The sequence below is a fragment of the Macadamia integrifolia genome, chromosome 5, assembly GCF_013358625.1.
Source record: "Macadamia integrifolia cultivar HAES 741 chromosome 5, SCU_Mint_v3, whole genome shotgun sequence".
Taxonomy (NCBI): Eukaryota; Viridiplantae; Streptophyta; class Magnoliopsida; order Proteales; family Proteaceae; genus Macadamia; species Macadamia integrifolia.
The window spans coordinates 475,346-495,550 of NC_056561.1; the positions used below are offsets into that span (position 1 = coordinate 475,346).

At 37.9% G+C, this 20,205-nt stretch overlaps 2 protein-coding genes and 1 non-coding gene across 4 annotated transcripts in view; 1 reads left to right on the forward strand and 2 right to left on the reverse strand.

The window, feature by feature from the left end:
• LOC122079512 overlaps positions 1–1,360 on the forward strand; it is a 14,682-nt gene extending 13,322 nt beyond the window's left edge. For both annotated transcript variants that reach the window (XM_042646043.1, XM_042646042.1), the window contains 3 exons: positions 542–712; positions 852–952; positions 1,052–1,360. In XM_042646043.1, coding sequence (XP_042501977.1) covers positions 542–712; positions 852–952; positions 1,052–1,111 — 332 coding nt within the window. In that variant the 3' untranslated portion in view covers positions 1,112–1,360. The remainder of the gene's footprint in view (positions 1–541; positions 713–851; positions 953–1,051) is intronic.
• Positions 1,361–2,681: 1,321 nt separating this feature from the next.
• On the reverse strand, positions 2,682–19,169 carry LOC122078462. Its single transcript, XM_042644443.1, has 5 exons — positions 18,345–19,169; positions 17,417–17,569; positions 3,320–3,418; positions 3,052–3,210; positions 2,682–2,950 (listed from the first exon to the last, which is right to left on the reverse strand). Exons 1-5 carry the CDS (start codon positions 18,918–18,920, stop codon positions 2,816–2,818), a joined length of 1,122 nt encoding a protein of 373 aa, XP_042500377.1. The 5' UTR covers positions 18,921–19,169; the 3' UTR covers positions 2,682–2,815.
• On the reverse strand, positions 7,914–8,020 carry LOC122080447. Its single transcript, XR_006140741.1, has one exon. It is a non-coding gene; the product is annotated as a small nucleolar RNA R71 (small nucleolar RNA).
• Positions 19,170–20,205: the final 1,036 nt, after the last annotated feature.

Sequence of the window (20,205 nt, forward strand, 5' to 3'; positions counted from 1 at the left end):
GGGTGGGGGTTGAACTTCCTCTAGTATATGCTTCGTTGTGCCACAGAATTACAAACATCCTTGTACGGACAATCTGAAATTTAAATGCAAAAAGATATGAAAATTGTAAGCTTAATTGGATGCATATTGTGCATCATGAACTCGTCATTCTTATTGTAACCGTACAATGTTACATAATCAAAGCAAGCAAAGGGGTTCTATGCCAAACTTATTGGCTTGTTTTGGTTGATCAACATTTGGCTTGGATAAGGGCATTACTGGGTTAGAAACAGTTGAGTGGAGCTTAGACCTCTTCCTAGTGGAAAGTTCCTGTTGATGTGTTCATACATAGACTTGATTATTGAAGCCAAGGTGAGGGAAGTGGCCGTCTTTATTGAAGAGCTGTTGTTCCGATGGCGTTACTTGAGGATTGGAACTTCATTTGTGTTTTTCCTCCCTGGAGGAACCATCTTTTTAATTAGGAGTAGATCAGTTGTCCTTTTTTTGGCAAAAGCCCTTTATCGTGATAAGTTACTAATTTACAGTTGATCAAAATTCTCAGGTACAATACCTGCTAAGCTTCTATTGCAGCTGACAACCGCCTTCCAAGAAGGTGGATTACGTGACAGGAGTGGTACTTTTCTCTACAAGGATCATTTATGCAAAAGCAATGTTCCTGTACTGGCACTTGCTGGAGACCAGGACTTGATATGCCCACCAGAAGCTGTGTATGGTAGGTTACAAACACTATCATAGCTAAGCAAGCCATGCTTGATCCCCCCTCCCTGAAACCACCCTCTTTTGAAAAGAAAAAGAAAAGCTCTTTACGAAGGTAAAACTAAATAATCTGTCATCTAACCTGCTGCCATCAGAAACTGTCAAAATAATTCCTCAGCACTTGGTTACATATAAAATCTTTGGAGAACCTGGTGGTGCTCACTATGCACACTATGATTTGGTTGGAGGGCGCCTGGTATGTACTTCTTCCCCATTTTTTTGAGGAAACATTAAAATTTTATATTCATGGAGGTGGACTGTTAATAGTTCCAATATTTTTCCTACACTTTTGCAGGCCTCAGATCAGGTCTATCCTTGTATAATTAAGTACCTCAATCGCCATGATGTAACATGAATCTCCTTGAGCAAATGTCACCCTTCTAATTACAACCTGCCTCTAACTCGCCGTCTCCTTGCTATGCTCTTATTTTCTGGTTTGCAAAGGAGCATTGGATATGTACATTACAAGGGAAGATGTACTGAATTTGGTTGTAAATCAAGTTTATACCGATAGATTATATAATTCATATAAATGTAGAATGGATGTTGTACTTGCTGCTCATCAGAACTTGTGATATAATGATTATGATTCAAATTCCTTTCATTGCTTATGGTGTACTTATTGTTAATCGGGAATTATGATATAACGACTATTATTAATTCCTTTCATTCCTTTGGATAATTGAGGGAAAGGGGAATTAGCTTGAAAAGATTTATAAACGTTGTAGGAATTTGAAAGATGTTATTCAAAGCGTCATAAGTGGCCTAGGGGAGATTTATGGCCTATCTTAAATGGATAAAGAAATTTAGAGATCTACTTTTTTTTTGTTTTTTGTTAACCAAGCTGTCTGGGTCAACTTACGCGCATCTCGACTAATACTCAGGGAGACTAGCATAACAATCCACTACCATGGTCTGCATTTAAATCACAGATAAACAGATGCACTGATTACATTAGAACTCGAACTCAAAAAGGGTGTGGTTGGTCCTCTGCGGATGCTGTTGCATTGCTTTTTGTTTTTTTTTAGCTGTACTTTTTTTATAATCTGATAATGCTCTTTGTTTCATTTATTTTTTACTCACTCCACTCCCTGCTTTCCTAACCTTTTTCAGATGAAAATAACTTCATTTATACACAACAATTATACCATTCATTTCCCTCTTTTGAGAGCTTGTCCTCTGAACGTATTGATTTTCCATTTTCTTATGCTTTCAGCCACTTTTCAGAGTGAAGCACCTCATTAACATCCTAGATTTCAAACTAATTGTGGATTGGTCAGCTTAATTGATCCAATCTGGCAGGCATTGGTGAGATTTTTCACGACCGGACTGTGCTTGTAGGTTGTAAACGTAACCTTTGTTCTACCATGTGTTGAGTTTGGGGCTGCTAGGGATGGTTCTGGCTTTGGCATTGATCAGAGATTTACCATTCAAAATCTGACAGTTGAATGGGCTGTTAGGTTGCTACATAAATCAGGTAATGTACGGTTGGAGCCACCAGCTTCTATTACAGAACTGGGCTTGATCTTTAATGGAAGATATATTCTTCACGTTCAGCTTATGAGCAGAAAAGAGGGCAGACCTTGGTTCCAATGGTAAAGTTGCTCCAATGTGATTAACAGCCTCCCTGTAAAGTGGGGGTAAAACTGAGTACATTATGACCCTCCCCAGACCCTACAGCGGCAGGAGCCTCATGATCTGGGTACAACATTTAGGCTATGAGCAGAAACTGGAAGAGAAAAGATAACCAGTGCCTAAATCATTCTAGTGAAGAGAGTGAGACAGGTCACAACAACGCTGGCAATTGCCCCACATCTTTTAAAATGAAGCAAGCACATGACCACGACTGCAGCAAACAGCAGAAATCTGATCCAAAAGCTTAGCTTCCACCCAAAAAGCCCAAAAAGCCCAAAAAGGGAGGGGAATTGCACACCAAAGAATAAAAGCTTGCTTATTTTGCGAGTTCAATCTATACACAAGGCAATAGATGAGACCAAATACACTATGATCCGAAAACAAGAGGACAATGAAACCAAAGGAGGATGTCAGTCCTTCAGTATCAATGTTGAACGGCTGCAACTGCCTTGCAGACAGGACAAGCGTTCTTACGCAGAAGCCACTGCTTAATACAACATATGTGATAGCTATGGCCACAATCCAGCTTTCCCACCTCTTCATCTGCTACATATTCCTCCTACAAAATCCACACATAACATATATATAACTATCTCAAAACAAGGGGACATACATCGGGAAAAAGGAAGACAGAAAACAGAGGGCAAGTGATAAACCCACTTGACAAATGCTGCATTTCAAATCTGATTCAGTTGGAAGAGATGATGATGGGTAATTATCCATAATCAAGTGTTTATTTTTCCTGAGACAGTGGAATATCTCATCTTCTCTCAACCCATTGCTTACATAACCAATTTTATCACCCAGCTCAAGCAATTCCTGTTTGCATCACCAGAATCAAGCAAGTTTTAGTAACAGAAAAGCAAGAGTATCACCAGCAACAAATATGATGAAGGGCAACAATTAAAATTGACTGCAACAGGCAAACCTCATATGACATATTATCAACATCAAGCCTCCAATCCCTATATTGATCATATTGATGTGATCTTCCTCCAAGCAGCAGGCTATTTTGGAACATCACAATCTGCAGCCAATTACAGGGTTCAGTATACACAGCATCCAACCATATAATGATTCGACAAGTAAAACAATATTCAAATGTCCTAATCATGTATCAGTCTAACACCTCAGCATAGATTAAGGGCTACTGGGATACTGAGAGAGAACAAATTCATAATGTGATGCCTGCGGAAAAACCAATTATAAGGCTGAACCTAAGCACTTCAATTTTTGGTTCTCACTAAAGAAATGTTTATCACAATGATCTTAAAAAGTCTCAACTCTCGACAGTTTGCATGTCACCCATGACTTGTGAATGGCATTATCCGAAAAGAGAAACTATAAAACCTAAAATTGCTAAGCTTAGACATGTTTTATTGTAATAGCAGAAGCAGATTTTCATCATAAGATTCAGGTTGAGGAAATGCATTTCCAACAAGGAGAGAAAGTCTCTAATTTGGGCTACATCATTTCCCTGCCAACGGCACTGGGTTATGAAATTACATGGTAAGCTCAAACAAATCTGGATAAGTTTTCAACAAAAGCACAAAACAAAGAGGCAATGTACTGTATCCATTGTTAAGTTGAAATAATTGAAGCCAACCAGGTAGACAGTGACATCGATACCAATTTCCATACATCCTTGTATACGCATCAAGGAAAATTAATGTGAGACCCAAGAATACGGCAAGTACCGGACCCGCCTGGGAGATTGGTGAGGTGTCCCCACCAAGAATACGGCAAGTACCAGGGAGTTTGGGAGATCTGTGAGGGTGTGCAAACTTTAGTCCCATATCACCTAGGGAGAGATTACTAGGTTAGTTAATAACCTCTAACCTCACGGCAAGTACCAGGGAGTTTGGGAGATCTGTGAGGGTGTGCAAACTTTAGTCCTATATCACCTAGGGAGAGATTACTAGGTTAGTTAATAACCTCTAACCTCCTTATCATGGCACAACGCATTTTAAAGCCTTGAGGCCTATTTGCCAAAGAAGACAATACTATGCAAGGTTAATGGGGCCGGGGCATTACAATTAAAACCTTGAGTTTTTCTAGCATGCTCGCCATGTTTTTAACCTTAGTTTGAATGGTACTAGGAAATTTGATTCATGTAATTCATTAACAGTAGATGTGGAAATGGGTGAGCATCCATTAACCCACTAAGCCTCCTTTTCCCTATTCTTCCATTCACTAAAATTGTGGAGATAACCTTCCAGAAACTCTAAGTCATCATCCCAAAAAGGTGAAAGGTACACAGAGGGAATTGCAACACTTAATTTGTAAAACAAGAGCTATTTCCAACATATGATGGCATGATAAAAAGAGTAAGCATCAGCAGTTGATCAGCCGATCATACTTGCAACAGACAGGCACCGAAGCAGCACTCATGGGCAGACGTAGTCCTAGAGATGGGCAGGACTAGGCTTCTTTCTTTGGATCCAGTATTTATTTATTTATTTTTTGTTGAATTGAATTGAAGTAAGGGTTCATGTCTGCAACCCTAGGCTACCTCCTCTTTAGCTCAAAATTATTAATTCTCCCTTCTTCCAATTGCTTATCACTTGTACCTTCTGTTTACGTACATTACCAGATCTGAAACTAATCTATTTGCCATCCTATTCCCTTTCTCAAGCTTAATCCCTCTCTTTTTCAATAAGCCATAAACAAAACCCTAGTGCTGGCCAACATCCATACCTAATTGCACATGCTTGTTTTTCTTATTCCTCCCAAATATCTATTGTACCTGGTAAGAAAGAGTCAAATTCAGTCCTAGTCAACTACATCCTTTCTAGCTTAACCTTTGTTCCATTTTGTACCTTAAACCTTGTATACTTCTCCAATTATTCCATAGCCACTCAATTCTTATAGGAAGTCCCAATCAGATTTTAGAATTCAAGAATCTGTGGCTTGTGTTGCATCATTCTGAAACCTTCGACAATAGCACAAGGATTAAGACTACCATAGTGGTGCTTGTTGGGGATACAATGTCTTGTACATCACACGGGCTTGTGGCTTGTTGATGAGCACATTTATGTGTGAAATCTAAGTAGTAAAGCATGCATTTTACATATTTAGAATGGAACTACTTTGGGTTTTACTCTATTTTTGCAGGTTTTGTATTTTAAAGGCCTTAAAACATTATCGGGAGTCATATCTCTCCAACAACTACCTAGTGTAGTTGGTGAGCTATGGTGTGCGAAATTCTCTTGCTCACCAGGAGGTCTCAAGTTCGAATCTCACAGTTGTCTTTTTTTTGGAGAATTTTGTTGAAGATTTCCTGCTTTTCACTCACTTAAAGCATTAACGGCATGGAGGAGATTTCCACATCATCACCAGAAGATTGTCCAAATCACACAAAGCAAGAAGAAAAATCGTCCAAGGGAAAGAAAAAAAATCTGCTAGCAAGGGTTGTGCGCAAGATTTGAAGAGAGGGAGAAAAAAAAGAGAAAAATAAATTAAAAAAATGAAAGAAAATAAGCAAAAAAATTATAGGAAATTTCTCCAAGTTTATTTCTCTCTTCTCTCTCCTCCACCTTAACACTTTTGGTCTTAAAAGATCTCACCTACCAATTGTGGTTTTACCCCTTTTAGGAAAGAGAAATTTGTTACCCTACCTCTCCATTCCTTATAAATACAACTCATGTAAGAGGAGGAGGGGCACTTCATTCTTCTTCTAGGGTATTTTTTAGTTGCTCTCTCTCTACCTCTCTCACTCTCTTTAGTTTTAGTTATTCTTTATTTTTTTCTTTAATCACTTTTGTAATAGCTTTTTATTTCAATTAATGCAAGCACTCTTTTATTTTTTTTCAGCCTTTTATGTTTATGATTTATGCAATTGAGTTGTAATTTTTAAAGTTATAGTTTTAGGCTTAGATCTAGGTGACAAGATCACAAGCTGTGGAGCATTTTTTTTTTCAAGTTCAGTTTTCTCCAAGACTAGAAATTTCAGATTTAGTTCATTCCAGATTTGGTTTTTAGGGTTGGCAGTATCTCAAATCACCCAAGCTTTCAAGTTCAAGCATTGATTCAGGTAGGTAGGCTTCTTCAATAGTCTTCTCTCCCCCCTCTCATTCCTTCTGACTACCCTTTCTTTCTTAATTTTGGATTTTAATTTCAGTCATTACATTATTGATTCCCTTTCCCCTAAGGTTCATGGCTAGTGTATGTGTTGGCTTTGCCCCTCCTAGCCATAGAACCATCATTTTATTGTTTTTATTTTAATTGCCTCCCTTTCCCTAAAGCCAAGTAGAGTAACCCTTATAAGAGTGACTCTCCGGTTAAGTAGGGAAGCTCATATTGTGATGCATCCCTCAGGCTAAGTAGAGAAACCTACTTGTGAGCCTCTCTCTAGCTTTATCCCCTTTCTTTAATTTTATTTATATTTCAGCATTTTATTTTCCTTCATTGTTTTTCAATTGCGTGGGGTGTTTATTTTTAGTTATTTATTTATTTAATTTTAATTGCGTGGTTTGCGTATTTAAATTCTTAGATGACGAATGGTTAGGACGTTATTTTAGATATATATGTTTAGGACGGTAGTTAGAATTAGATCACAACCATTATTAATCGGTTCACTTTCGTATTATTAAAAGAAGCAAAAAAATAAAGTGGCTACTCTCTTTGTGTTCGATCTGTAGCTACACTGATCCGTACGCTTGCGGTTACACTTTAAATCCTAACAAGTTTTTGGCGTCATTGCCGGGGAGACAGTCACATGTTATTTTTTGGTTTCTTTTGGTAAATAGGAGTGCTTTGTTTGCTTTGTTTTGTTTTTCCTTTTCTTTTAATGAATTCCTGAGAAGAACAACTTGCAATAATAGTTGTATCAGTGGAGGTCGCCATACCTCACAGTATGATAAAGATAGGTTTCGCCCTGTAGCAGTACCTCAGGAATTGACCTGAGCAACCCCGGATCCTTGCCGGTAAGCTCCCCAAAAGCAAAAAAAAAATTCAAAAAAATCATAAAAAAAAAAAGTTTTGCTATCCATTCTTTTGTGCTTGTCTTACTCTAGTTGTGGGTAGTTTTTTGTTGCATGAGTGTTAGGTGGGTACGTAATACTAAGAATCGGTTAGAAAGAAGAGATCCAACAAGTAGTGACCCTATACGTTTGCTTTCTTTAAAACCTTTCAATATGGGAGACAAACATCAAAACCCTTCACCTAAATCTTTGAAAGATAGGTTCTACCCTGCTAGAACAACCCAACCTTCCTGCATAGTTCTACCACAAGCCCAAGGCAATAATTTTGAACTCAAATCTCAATAAATCACTATGTCGCCCCACTTTCATGGGCTGACCTCTGAGGATGCATACTTATTTCTAAGGGAATTTGAAGAGGTATATGTTCTAATTAAGATCCAACAGTTTTCTGATGATGCTGTTAAGCTTAGGTTTATCACTTTTGTATTAAAAGACCAAGCTAAGAAGTAGTTGTATGGGTTACCCACAAATTCCATAACCTCATGGGAACAGTTCACAGTTGTCTTCCTTAAGAAGTTTTTCCCAACTCACAAGACCAATAAGCTTAGAAGTGATATCCTTCAGTTTAGGCAAAAGCCTAGTAAGTCATTTTCCAAACTTATGGAGAGATTCAAGGATCTACTCCAAGAATGCCCTCACCATGGCCTAGACTTATGTCATTTATGTCAAATAATTTATGAGGGTATTGATTACTCAACTAAACAAATGATAGAGTCTATGTGCCCTGAGAGACTCACATCCTTTACAGATGAAGGAAAGGCATGGGAATTCTTACTTGACTTAGCAGACAAAACCCGTGAGTAGGAATCAACCGAAAAGAGTGAAATAACCATAGGAGGGAAAGGATATTTTATGGATGGGATAGTAGCCAAGGAAGCCCATTTGGATAGCCTAATCAAGAGGATTAAGGCTATTGTTCCTAAAGAGCCATCATCAGTCAATTTGGTTAAGATGTATGCTTTGTGCCAGTCCCTTGGACATGTCATAGAAGAATGCCCCAACACCTCTGGGGGCACTTCTAATGACAGTGTTAATGCCTTATACCAGAATAATCCATCTAGTAACACCTCCAATCCAAAATAGAGAAATCACCCAAATTTCTCCTAGAATCAGGGCAACCAAGCAAGGCCTTCCAATTTCCATAATCAAGGACAACCTGGACCCTAGAGGCCTCCCTTTGCACAACAATCTTTTTCCCAAAATACTTTTCCTAGGCCAAATGTAGGACCTCAAGCTAGTTTTCCTAGGGCCCCTTTCCTATCATCTTATCAACAACCCCCTGGGTTTACCAACATTGGAGAAGCAAGTAGAATAAGTGACTTGAAAAAAAATATAGCCCTCCTCATGACAAGCCATCAAAATCTTACGAGAGAACTCACCCAAGTTGTCTCAATTATGCGTGAGGGAGACGGGAACTTTTCCCAGTCAACCAGAGCCTAACCCTAGGCATCATCAGCCTATTAGCACACAAGCACTAACTATGCACCATTGAATGTAGTACAAGGTCAGACCCAACAAGGGTCTTCCAACTAATGTAATGTTGTTTATGCCCTTAGGAGTGGTAGAGAATACCAACAGAGTGTTCCTAACTCTTTCCCATCCTTTACTCTTGTTAACTCTCCTTAAGTTAAGGACACAAGTGTGCTTCTTGTTCTAGGTTCGTCTGATGAACCTAAAGATTCTTTTGAAATTAAAGATGATTTTGTTGAGGAAACAAAAAATGATTCTTCTGAAAAAGGGCAAATCCCTAACAGTCCTTATGTTCCTCCTGTCCCATTTCCTAATCGCTTAGTAAACAAAAAGAAGATTGCTTCTATGGATAAAATTTTAGAAGTCTTCAAAAAGGTAGAAGTGAACATCCCTCTTTTGGATGCCATATCCCAGATCTCCGCCTATGCAAAGGTACTGAAAGATTTGTGTACTCATAAACGTATCACTAGTGTGCCCAAAAAGGCGTTCTTGGCAGGTAACATTAGTTCCATAATTACTCAGCCTATAGTAGCCAAGTATAAGGATCCAGGGAGCCCTACCATAGCTTGTGTCATAAGCAATACCTATATTGAGCATGCCTTACTTGACCTTGGCACAAGTGTGAATCTTTTACCTTATCATGAGTACAAGCAACTAGGATTGAGAGAATTGAAAGCCAATGGAACTACTCTTCAATTGGCAGATAGGTCTGTTAAGATTCCTAAAGGGATGGTTGAGGATGTCTTACTAAAGGTGGGAGAATTTATTTTCCCTGTTGATTTCATTGTGTTAGATACCAAGCCCTTCTCAACCAAGGATGAGATCCCAATAATTCTAGGAAGACCATTCTTGGCTACCAGTAATGCATTAATCAATTGCCGGAATGGTTTCCTAAAGTTGTCTTTTGGCAACTAAACTGTTGAGTTTAACATGTTTATGATAGGCAGCAACCACATATGGAAGAAAAGATCAATATGCTTGAGGATTTTTTGGATTTTTCTAATGATTTAATTACCAACTTTGATATTGATTTTGATTTAGAATTCCAAGAGTGTATGGATGAGTTGGATGATGATAGTGAAAATTTCTTTTCCTTGAGTCTTCACACACCTGTGAAGCCCTTAGGACACCTTTTCAATTCCATTCCCAAACCTTCCATAGTTGAGCCCCCTAAGCTAGATCTTAAGGAGTTGCCATCTAATTTGAGGTATACTTTCCTAGGGCCTGACCAGACTCTTCCTATAATAATTTCTTCAAATTTGACTTCTAGCCAGGAAGAGGAGTTACTTAAAGTGTTAAAAGATAATAAGGAAGCCCTAGGTTGGACCATGGCTGATATCAAGGGTGTAAGCCCTTCTATTGTGCAACATTATATACATCTTATGGAGGATTTTAAACCATCCACGGAACCCTAAAGAAGAGCTAACCCAGTAATGATGGAAGCCATTAAGAAAGAGATCCTAAAGTGCTTGAATCATGGAATAATTTATCCTATTTCTGACAACCAATAGGTAAGCCCAGTTCACGTAGTGCCTAAGAAGTCTGGGGTGACTGTAGTTCCCAATGCCAATAATGAACTAATTCCAACCTGTATCCAATCAGGGTGGAGAGTGTACATAGACTACAGGAAACTTAATGTGGCAACCTGGAAGGACCACTTCCCATTGCCATTCATTGACCAGATGTTAGAGAGGTTAACTGGACATGAATACTATTGTTTTCTTGATGGATATTCTGGCTATAACCAGATCCCAATTGCTTTAGAGGACCAACATTAAACCACTTTTACATGCCCATATGGAACATTTGCTTACAGGCATATGTCCTTTAGGCTTTGCAATGCCCTTGTTACGTTCCAACGATGCATAATGAACATCTTTTCTGACATGGTTGAAAAATTCTTAGAAGTATTTATGGATGACTTTTCAATTCATGGGAATTGCTATTTTGAATGTCTTCATCTTTCTCTAGTTTTGAAAAGGTACATATCTAAGAATTTGGTTTTGAATTGGGAGAAATGCCATTTTATGATTAAATATGGTATTGTTTTAGGCCATGTAATATCCAAGGAGGGAATTAAAGTAGATAGAGCCAAAGTGGATCTAATTGATAATTTACCACCTCCTCAATCTGTTAAGGACGTCCGGTCTTTTCTAAGGTATGCGGGCTTCTACAGAAAGTTTATTAAGAACTTTAGTTAGTTAGCCCAACTTCTCACTTCATTACTTGCCAAAGATCAAACTTTTGAGTTTACTAAAGAGTGCCTAGAATCCTTCAAGCAACTTAAGAAGGAGTTGACCAATGCACCCATTGTTCAACCACCTATTTGGACTAAACCTTTTGAATTGATGTGTGATGCTTCGGATTTTGCCATAGGAGCGGTTTTGGATCAAAGGATTAATAAGTTGCCCACTGTCATTTACTATGCTAGTAGTATGGATGTGAATTTATAACCGAAACCATTTACCGAAACCGAACTGATCCGTTTACACCGAAACCGCAAAACCGTTTAGTAAATGGTGCGGTTATGGTTTCAAGTTTCAGGCCGATTAGCTAAACAGGTCGGGCCGGTTTTAACTGCGGAACCCGTTGGTTTCAAACCGAATTAAAACCATTTAAACCGTTTAAACCGATCCGATTAATCCGTATAACAATTAAATAAAGAAGGGGCAGTAATTCGTATAACAATTAACAATTAAATTAAGTGTCCATCCTGCTTTGGTATGATTTATTGCAATTCAGTTCAAGTTTAGGCTTTAGATCATGAACTTGTAATCCATATATGTTATTATGTTATTATGTTATCATAGATGGGGTGTATTGGCTGAACCACCTATCATTTTAATATTTTATGCTGTAGAAGGCTGGATTTGGATGTTGTATGATATTAGTTCTAAATGTTTGAGAATGGCCATGCAAAGAAATAGCACTAGATTATCAAATTAAGACATACCATCGTTAATATAGAATCTTTTATTTGTGGTTGCCAATTATTTTTTTGATAAGCTTATGATCTTCAGTTTAGAGATGGTTGCAAGTTATAACAAACCGATTGTGAACCGTTTTACAAACCGTATAGAATAAACCAAAACCAAAATCGTTTAAAACCGTGAAACCGGCACCGTTTAGAAACCGTGGAAACCAAAACCGTTTACTAAATGGTCACGGTTTCAGAAAGTGGAACCGTTTAGTAAATGATGCGGTTATGGTTTTAGTCAAATAAATGTGAACCGAACCGATCCGCACCATTTAAACCGAAACCGAACTGATTAACACCCTTAGCTAGTAGGACCTAAATGATGCATAACTCAATTATACAACCACTGAAAAAGAATTTTTATCTATTGTGTTTGCATTAGAAAAGTTTTGGTCTTACTTAGTTAGTTCACATGTGGTGGTGTATACTGATCATTCTGCTCTTAGATATCTAGTTCAGAAGAAGGATGCCAAAGCCCGTCTCATTAGGTGAGTTTTACTTTTGCAAGAGTTTGATTTAGAAATTAGGGATAAGAAAGGAGTTGAAAACCTAGCTGCAGACCATTTATCCCGGCTTCCTAATTCCTTGACTGTTGATTCTCTATTCAACGAGAACTTTCCAGATGAACAGTTATTTGCAGTGTCCAGTGAACCATGGTTTGCTGACATTGTCAACTTTTTAGTTTCAGGTGTGACTCCGGATCACTGGTCTACCCAAGATAAGTATAGGTTTCATTCCCAAGTTAAGTACTTTTTCTGGGATGATCCTTATTTGTTTAAGATATGTCCAGATTAGATTATTCAACGATGTGTTCCTGATCATGAGCAGCATTCCATTCTCTCTTTTTGCCATGATTATGCATGTGGTGGACACTTTGGACCTAAGAAGACTGCCGCAAAGGTTCTTCAATGCGGATTTTATTGACCCACTCTTTTTAGAGATGCTTTTGATTTTTGCAAGGCTTGTCCCGCCTGCTAGTCTTTTGACCGTATCAATAAGAGGAACATGATGCCACTCAACCCTATTTTGGTAGTTAAGATCTTTGATGTATGAGGCATTGATTTCATAGGACCATTCCCCAATTCTTTTGGGAATTTGTACATACTTTTGGCCATTGATTATGTTTCTAAATGGATAGAGACCATGCCTTGTAAATCTAATAACCACAAAGTGGTGGTCTAGTTTCTCAAAGAGAACATTTTTTCCCGCTTTGGTGCATAACGTGCAACAATTAGTGATAGGGATACTCATTTTTGTAATTGGCCTTTGGAGGCCTTAATGAAAAAGTATCGAATCACCTATAAATTATCTACCCCTTATCACCCCCAAACTAGTGGCCAAGTGGAGGTGTCTAATAGGCAGATCAAACAAATCTTGGAGAAAACTGTTAATCCCAACCATAAGGATTGGTCCCTTAGGCTCATTAATGCCTTGTGGGCCCATTGGACTGCATTCAAGACCGACCTTGGTCAGTCTCCTTACCATTTGGTGTATGGGAAAGCTTATCACTTACCAGTTGAGTTGGAGCATAAGGCCTTTTGAGCCATCAAGAAACTCAACTTTGATTTGTCTGATGCGGGAATTCATCGTAGGCTCCAACTATCTGAGTTGGAGGAGCTTAGGAATGATGCTTATGAAAGTTCTAGGATTTACAAAGAAAAGACCAAAGCTTTCCATGATAAGCACATTCTACGCAAATCTTTTGCAATTGGTGATAAGGTCTTATTGTACAACTCTCGATTGCATCTTTTCCCTAGTAAGCTTAGATCCTAATGGGATGGCCCGTTTATTGTCCATAATGTATTCCCCATGGGGTTGTGGAGATTCTAAATCCAGGAACAAGGGTAATTTCGAAGGTTAATGGTCAGTGTTTGAAACCGTTCGTCGAGTTTCCTACTAGTGGTAGTGAAGAGGTCATGGATCTCCATGAACCTCTTTACACTGATGACTAACTTTTAATCAAGTATGACCCCCTTGCATTGTCTTCGCTTTTAATTCTTTCCATGCATTGAGGACATTGCATGACTTAAGTGTGGGGGAGGGAAACCAGTTTTTCCTTTTTACACTTTCTTTTGTTTGTTTTTCTTTTTGTTTTTAAGCTTGCTAAGGATGAAGTCCTAATTTGGCTTTTAGCTAATGATCATACCATTCGGTTGCTTGATGTATAAAAAGAAAAGTTTTGATTAAGGTACCCATTTTGAACGTATAAAAACCTTGTTGAGAAGAAAGAAACAAGCATGTGTCTTGAGATGGGACTTTCTTTTGAAAAATAAGAGACCCCTGTTTTTTTTGTGTTGGACCATATGTAAGTCTGTGGGTTCCTTGTACTTTTGATTTGGAGTTGAGACCCTTTTAATTTGGCATGAGTTGACAAATGCACAATTTTAAATGAAGTGTGAAATGTGTTATAAAGAAGAATAAGAGTTGATTCCCTTGGAACTAGACAAGACATTGCGCCTTAAGAAGCGTAGTGTTTTGATCGAAATTCCTAGGGAGGAAACTTCTGAAAGAACTCTAGCATTATTGTCTTTGTGGACATATGCAAAAAGCAAAGCTACATAGTAACTTGGGTGTCTGGTGTTTGCTCCACCATGTCATTCAGGCCAAAAGTAGTGGAGTAGAATAGAGTTTATTCAACGAAAAAAAGGAGAAAAAAATGTGCAAATGCCATTAATGCTTGGTAACATGTTTGGTCAAAAACACTCCAACGCCTTAGTCATTGGTTCCCTATTTCCTTACAAGTGGTTTTGCCTTAAGATAAGGATGTTTTGGAAAAGACGAGGTGAGTTCCAAATTAAGAAATATGCTAGTGGTTGGAATTGATATGGGGTAATAAAAGTTCAAGTATGGGGGTCCCTTGTAAGAGGAACTATCTTTGCTCCGGATCAATATGGCCTTTACCTTTAGCCAAGGTTGGGATTTGTTTATTCTGAATTTTGGGTGTATATTCACTGCAAACACCCACGAGACACAACTCGTCCACTAGGGGTGACCTAGGGGTTTAAAGGTTTGTTGCACATACTAAGTGCAGTTGTGATTCCTACGAAAGTGAGTTAGGTTTTTTGTTTTTATTCTTTTTCTTTTTGTTTTGCTCGAGGACTAGCAAAGTCTAAGTGTGAGGGAATTCCGATGAGCACATTTATGTGTGAAATCTAAGTAGTAAAGCATGCATTTTTACATATTTAGAATGGAACTACCTTGGGTTTTACTCTCTTTTTGTAGGTTTTGTATTTTAAAGGCCTTAAAACATTATCGGGAGTCATATCTCTCCAACAACAACTACCTAGTATAGTTGGTGAGCTATGGTGTGCGAAATTCCCTTGCTCACTAGGAGGTCTTAAGTTCGAATCTCACAGTTGTCCTTTTCTTGGAGAATTTTGTTGAAGATTTCCTGTTTTTCACTCACTTAAAGCACTAAGGGCATGGAGGGGATTTCCACATCATCACCAGAAGATTGTCCAAATCACACAAAGCAAGAAGAAAAATGGTCCAAAGGAAAGAAAAAAAATCTGCCAGCAAGGGTTATGCACAAGATTTGAAGAGGGAGAAAAAAAAGAGAAAAATAAATTAAAAAAAGGAAAGAAAATAAGCAAAAAAATTATAGGAAATTTCTCCAAGTTTATTTCTCTCTTCTCTCTCCTCCACCTTAACACTTTTGGTCTCAAAAGATCTCACCTACCAATTGTGGTTTTCCCCCCTTTTAGGAAAGAGAAATTTATCACCCTACCTCCCCATTCCCTATAAATACAACTCATGTAAGAGGAGGGGGGACACTTCATTCTTCTTCTAGGGTTTTTAGTTGCTCTCTCTCTCTCCCTCTCTCACTCTCTTTAGTTTTAGTTCTTCTTTATTTTTTTTCTTTAATTATTTTTGTAATAGTTTTTTATTTCAATTAATGCAAGCACTCTTTTATTTTTATTCAACCTTTTATATTTATGATTTATGCAATTGAGTTGTAATTTTTAAAGTTATAGTTCTAGGCTTAGATCTATGTGACAAGATCACCAGCCGTGGAACATTTTTTTTTCAAGTTCAGTTTTTTTTTTTTTTCAAGATTTGTTTTCTCCAGGACTAGAAATTTTAGATTTGGTTCATTCCAGATCTGGATTTTAGGGTTGGCAGTATCTCAAATCACCCAAGCTTTCAAGTTCAAGCATTAACTCAGGTAGGTAGGCTTCTTCAATAGTCTTCTTTCCCCCCTCTCATTCCTTCTTCTGACTACCTTTTCTTTCTTAATTTAGGATTTTAATTTCAGTCATTACATTATTGCTTCCCCTTTCCCCTGAGGTTCATGGCTAGTGTATGTGTTGGCTTTGCCCCTTCTAGCCATAGAACCATCATTTTATTGTTTTTATTTTAATTGTCTCCCTTTCCCTAAAGCTAAGTAGAGTAACCCTTGTAAGAGTGACTCTCTGGTCAAGTAGGGAAGCTCATATTATGATGCATCCCTCGAGCTAAGTAGAGAAACCTACTTGTGAGCCTCTCTCTAGCTTTATCCCCTTTCTTTTACTTTATTTTTATTTTAACATTTTTTTTCCTTCATTGTTTTTTAATTGCGTGGGATGTTTATTTTTAGTTATTTATTTATTTAATTTTAATTGTGTGGCTTGAGTATTTAAATTCTTAGATGACGAATGGTTATGACGTTATTTTAGATACATATGTTTAGGGCGGTAGTTAGAATTAGATCACAACCATTATTAATCGGTTCACTTTCGCATTATTAAAAGAAGCAAAAAAATAAAGTGGCTACTCTCCCTTTGTTCGACCCGTAGCTACACTGATCCGTATGTTTGCGGTTACATTTTAAATCCTAACACTTGTCTTTTCTAGTTCTTCGAAAATTTGTGGCCATCAAAACAAAGAGGGGTTGGGGGTTGGGGGTTGGGGGGGGGGGGGGAAGAAAAGACGTGTTTACGAATATTTGTTCAAGCTTACTTTAGGTCTAAAGAATATCTTGTCCGGGGACCATCTAATACTTGGTCCTAATATACTTATCATGGACGCATGGAAAAACAAAAGTGCTTCATAACTTACAACAGAGAGGGCTCTGAGAATGCCAAAGATGAATCCAATTAAAAAGGGCCCCATATTGTTTTGAGGAGAAACCATAACCAGAAACATTACGTTCTTTACTGAAGGGGCCTTTAAGAGGAATTAGATTATGTGGTTTCTCTATGTGATTATGACTAAAGGGTGTAACCACACACACATAAATAAATAGAACTATGAGTAAAAGGGCATAAGAGCCAAGAATACAGATAACTGCTTAAGGGGAACATGGTGTGTGGATTAAAAGACCCTCTTCTAGAAAAAAGCATCTGTGAATGCTTTTCTGGGTGCAAATGTAGCATGTGAAAGAGAAGAATCATCGATATGCCTACTGAATCTATCAGATATATCCATCACTTTTGGGAAAATCACTTCCCCAAGCTCTAAGCAGAAATGTCATCGACCATGAAATATAGTTCTTGAAAACACAAGTCTTGCATGATGGAGATCATTTTGAACCATGAATCAAAGCAAAGAAACCATAATCTTCAAAAACACAAACTTCACGAGGAGGAGAGGGGAGAGAGAGCATGCATTGGCTTACCTCTGCAAGTCCTCCTGGGGATCGATGGCGGAAATGACGGTAAGGCCTATCTCCAAATACATCAGCTCCTGAGTGTAATGTCTCATAGGCAGATGGAGAATCCAGTAATGAGATGTGTTCAAGGTTGGAAGCTCTCCTCATGGTATAAGAACGCTATCAAGGCAACCAAGAAAAAAGTCTCAGAACCTTCTCTTCAAAGTTTAAATAGTACCACGTAAACTCGGTACAGCAGTTAGCCACTCAATGAAGAAGGGAGACAAGGCTAAATTCATCTTACACAGATACTTAAAGACATTGGAAAGCTAAGAAGTATTACAGTTCACAAAGGGGCAAATAAGAAGCTAAGAACCTCCAAACAGTGGCAATTAGATTTCTTAAGGAGTGGAAATGGATCCACAGGAGCCCTTCTTGAACAAGAGCAGCGGCAATCACTGATATGATGTCAATTAGAAATCGATGCAAAGCTGATTTTAATTGGATATCAATCAGAAGTCTACGCATTAGATAAATTACAAAAGAAAAAAAAATCAAAGCTGAAAATTTTTATTGTACTAATGCACCAAACCCAGAAAGCTCAAAGACTCAACCCTAACGGATGATAATTTACCAAAAAATCTAAATCAGAATACCAATTCGAACCTATCACCCAAAACACCCAGAAAGAGATTAAAAGGGGCAAAGAAAAGCTAGAAAACATGTTTCGAATGATAATGAAGGAGAGAACGAAGAAAATTTATTTTCGTTCCCTAACAACTGACACAAGTCACAAAAGGGAAATTTTCAGAAGACTAAGAATCCTCCAGAAAAGGGCTCAATATGGATGAAAACAAAAACCCAATATGACAATATTAATGAAAACAGAAACTTAATATGAAAGAAAAAGAAATAACAGAAGGGAAAATAAAAGTTATAAAAAAGAAAAGCAAACCTCTCTGTGATTCATCCTCTCCCCATCGACTCTCCCTCTTCCCACCACAGGCCTTCTTGCTACAACACAATCAACAGGGGCGGCATCGGCGACGAAAGCGATCCCTGGAGAGCACCAAACATCAGGAACAACAGCAACGGAAGTCGGGTTCGCCACAGTTGTTGGCGTCGTCAACCCCTGCTGGCTCTTCTTCCTGTGCGAGTTCCTCTGCTTCTTCTTCCTCACTTTCTTAGCTTGCCAATCTGCCGAAGACCGAATAGCCTCCGGCGCCGACACATGTGAAGATGTAGCACACCCAAGCCCTCCGAATGTCGCCGATGTAAAGTTCTTCTTTTTGTGCTGTAACGTCGACGACACATCGGAAACATTGTTATTGTTGCTGTTTCTGACGTTCTTCGTGTTCGTGTTGTTGGTGTTATTAGTGAAAGTGGAAAGAAGCAAGGAAGAGATGGTGGATTTACGACGAGTAGATTGAATGATAGAAGCGATTTGTGGGTCTGGATCTGAAGTTGAAATGGGCTGTCTTCTTAGTCTAATTTCTTCCGCTGCCTTTGGGTTCTCTGCAACAGCAGCCATGATTGCAGGGAGAGATGCAGAGGGAAACAGGGGAAGAATAGAAATTATAATCACAAATCACTGTGTAATAGTCAGACAGACGAGAGGAGAAATAGGGAGTGAACAGTGATGTATCAGGTTATTAGCTCTGAAATGAATGTAGTTGAATCCATAGAGCTTTGAATTGTTTGATTTCCTCTTTGTTGAGCTTGGGTTTGTGGGTGGCAAACAAATTTATGATAAGTTTTGTTCTCATTTATTCCTTCAATAAAATAAGAGGAAATAAAAGTTTTGTTCTCTTTCTGGGTTCTCTTATTCAAGTTGTGAATTAACTTTTATTATTTTAGTTTAGTATTATTGTGGTAACCAGAAGAACCCACAGAAAATGGGAAAATGAGTATATTCTTCTTTGTTTGATACTTTAATTTGTATTGAAGTTCTGGTTGCTCTACCCTTTTTAAGTTTTATGGCTGTGGCCGCTGGGAAGGCATGTATTTTAAGTTTTTAACCAAACCCAGAAATAAGGAAAAGTTGCATCACTCTTGGTCTTCTCCTGTATTTACTAAAATTTTTGTATTCAAAATTTATTTCATGATTCTCTGAAAAGCAACCTTCAAATTTTTTTTTTCCTCCCTTATACTTTCAATAGGAGTAGTTATTCATTAACAATAAAAGATAGTTTTTATAAAAATATAAGATAAATATAAGTAGTTTAATTTTATAATTTTAATCTAAATCATCTGTTACCATTCAGAGTTGGGATAGCACATAGTAAAGTCTAGGCTGTTGACATACATGAATGTATATACAAGAGATATGTGTAATAATATTAAATGGGGTATTTGATTGAATTAAAATTTAAAATTTACACGTGACTAACCTAGATTATGTCCTCTCTAGACATATCATCCATCCACATTGCAGAATAGATAAATTGTGATGTTTGAAAATGATAAAAGAATTGACATTTTTCCCTAAATCCTTTGCATTATCTCCCTCCCCTACCCCTCCATTTCTTTCTCCCTTTGCATTTGGTTCTTTTAAAAGCATAAAAAATTTATCAAATATATCAAACATTTTTTTTTTAGAACATCGGTTGGTTGCTTATGTGGTGCATATTTTGAATCAGTCCGAAGCAGCCGATTCTAATTCAATTTAAGGGCCGATTCACTTTCTGACACAGGAATCGGTGGGAATCAAGAATCTATACCCAACTGATCCAATCATAATCGTTGATTCGATTATGAATGCTTCAACTTTAATTATGTGCCATTATGTTGAGAGAAGAGTTCCTTTGGATACACAT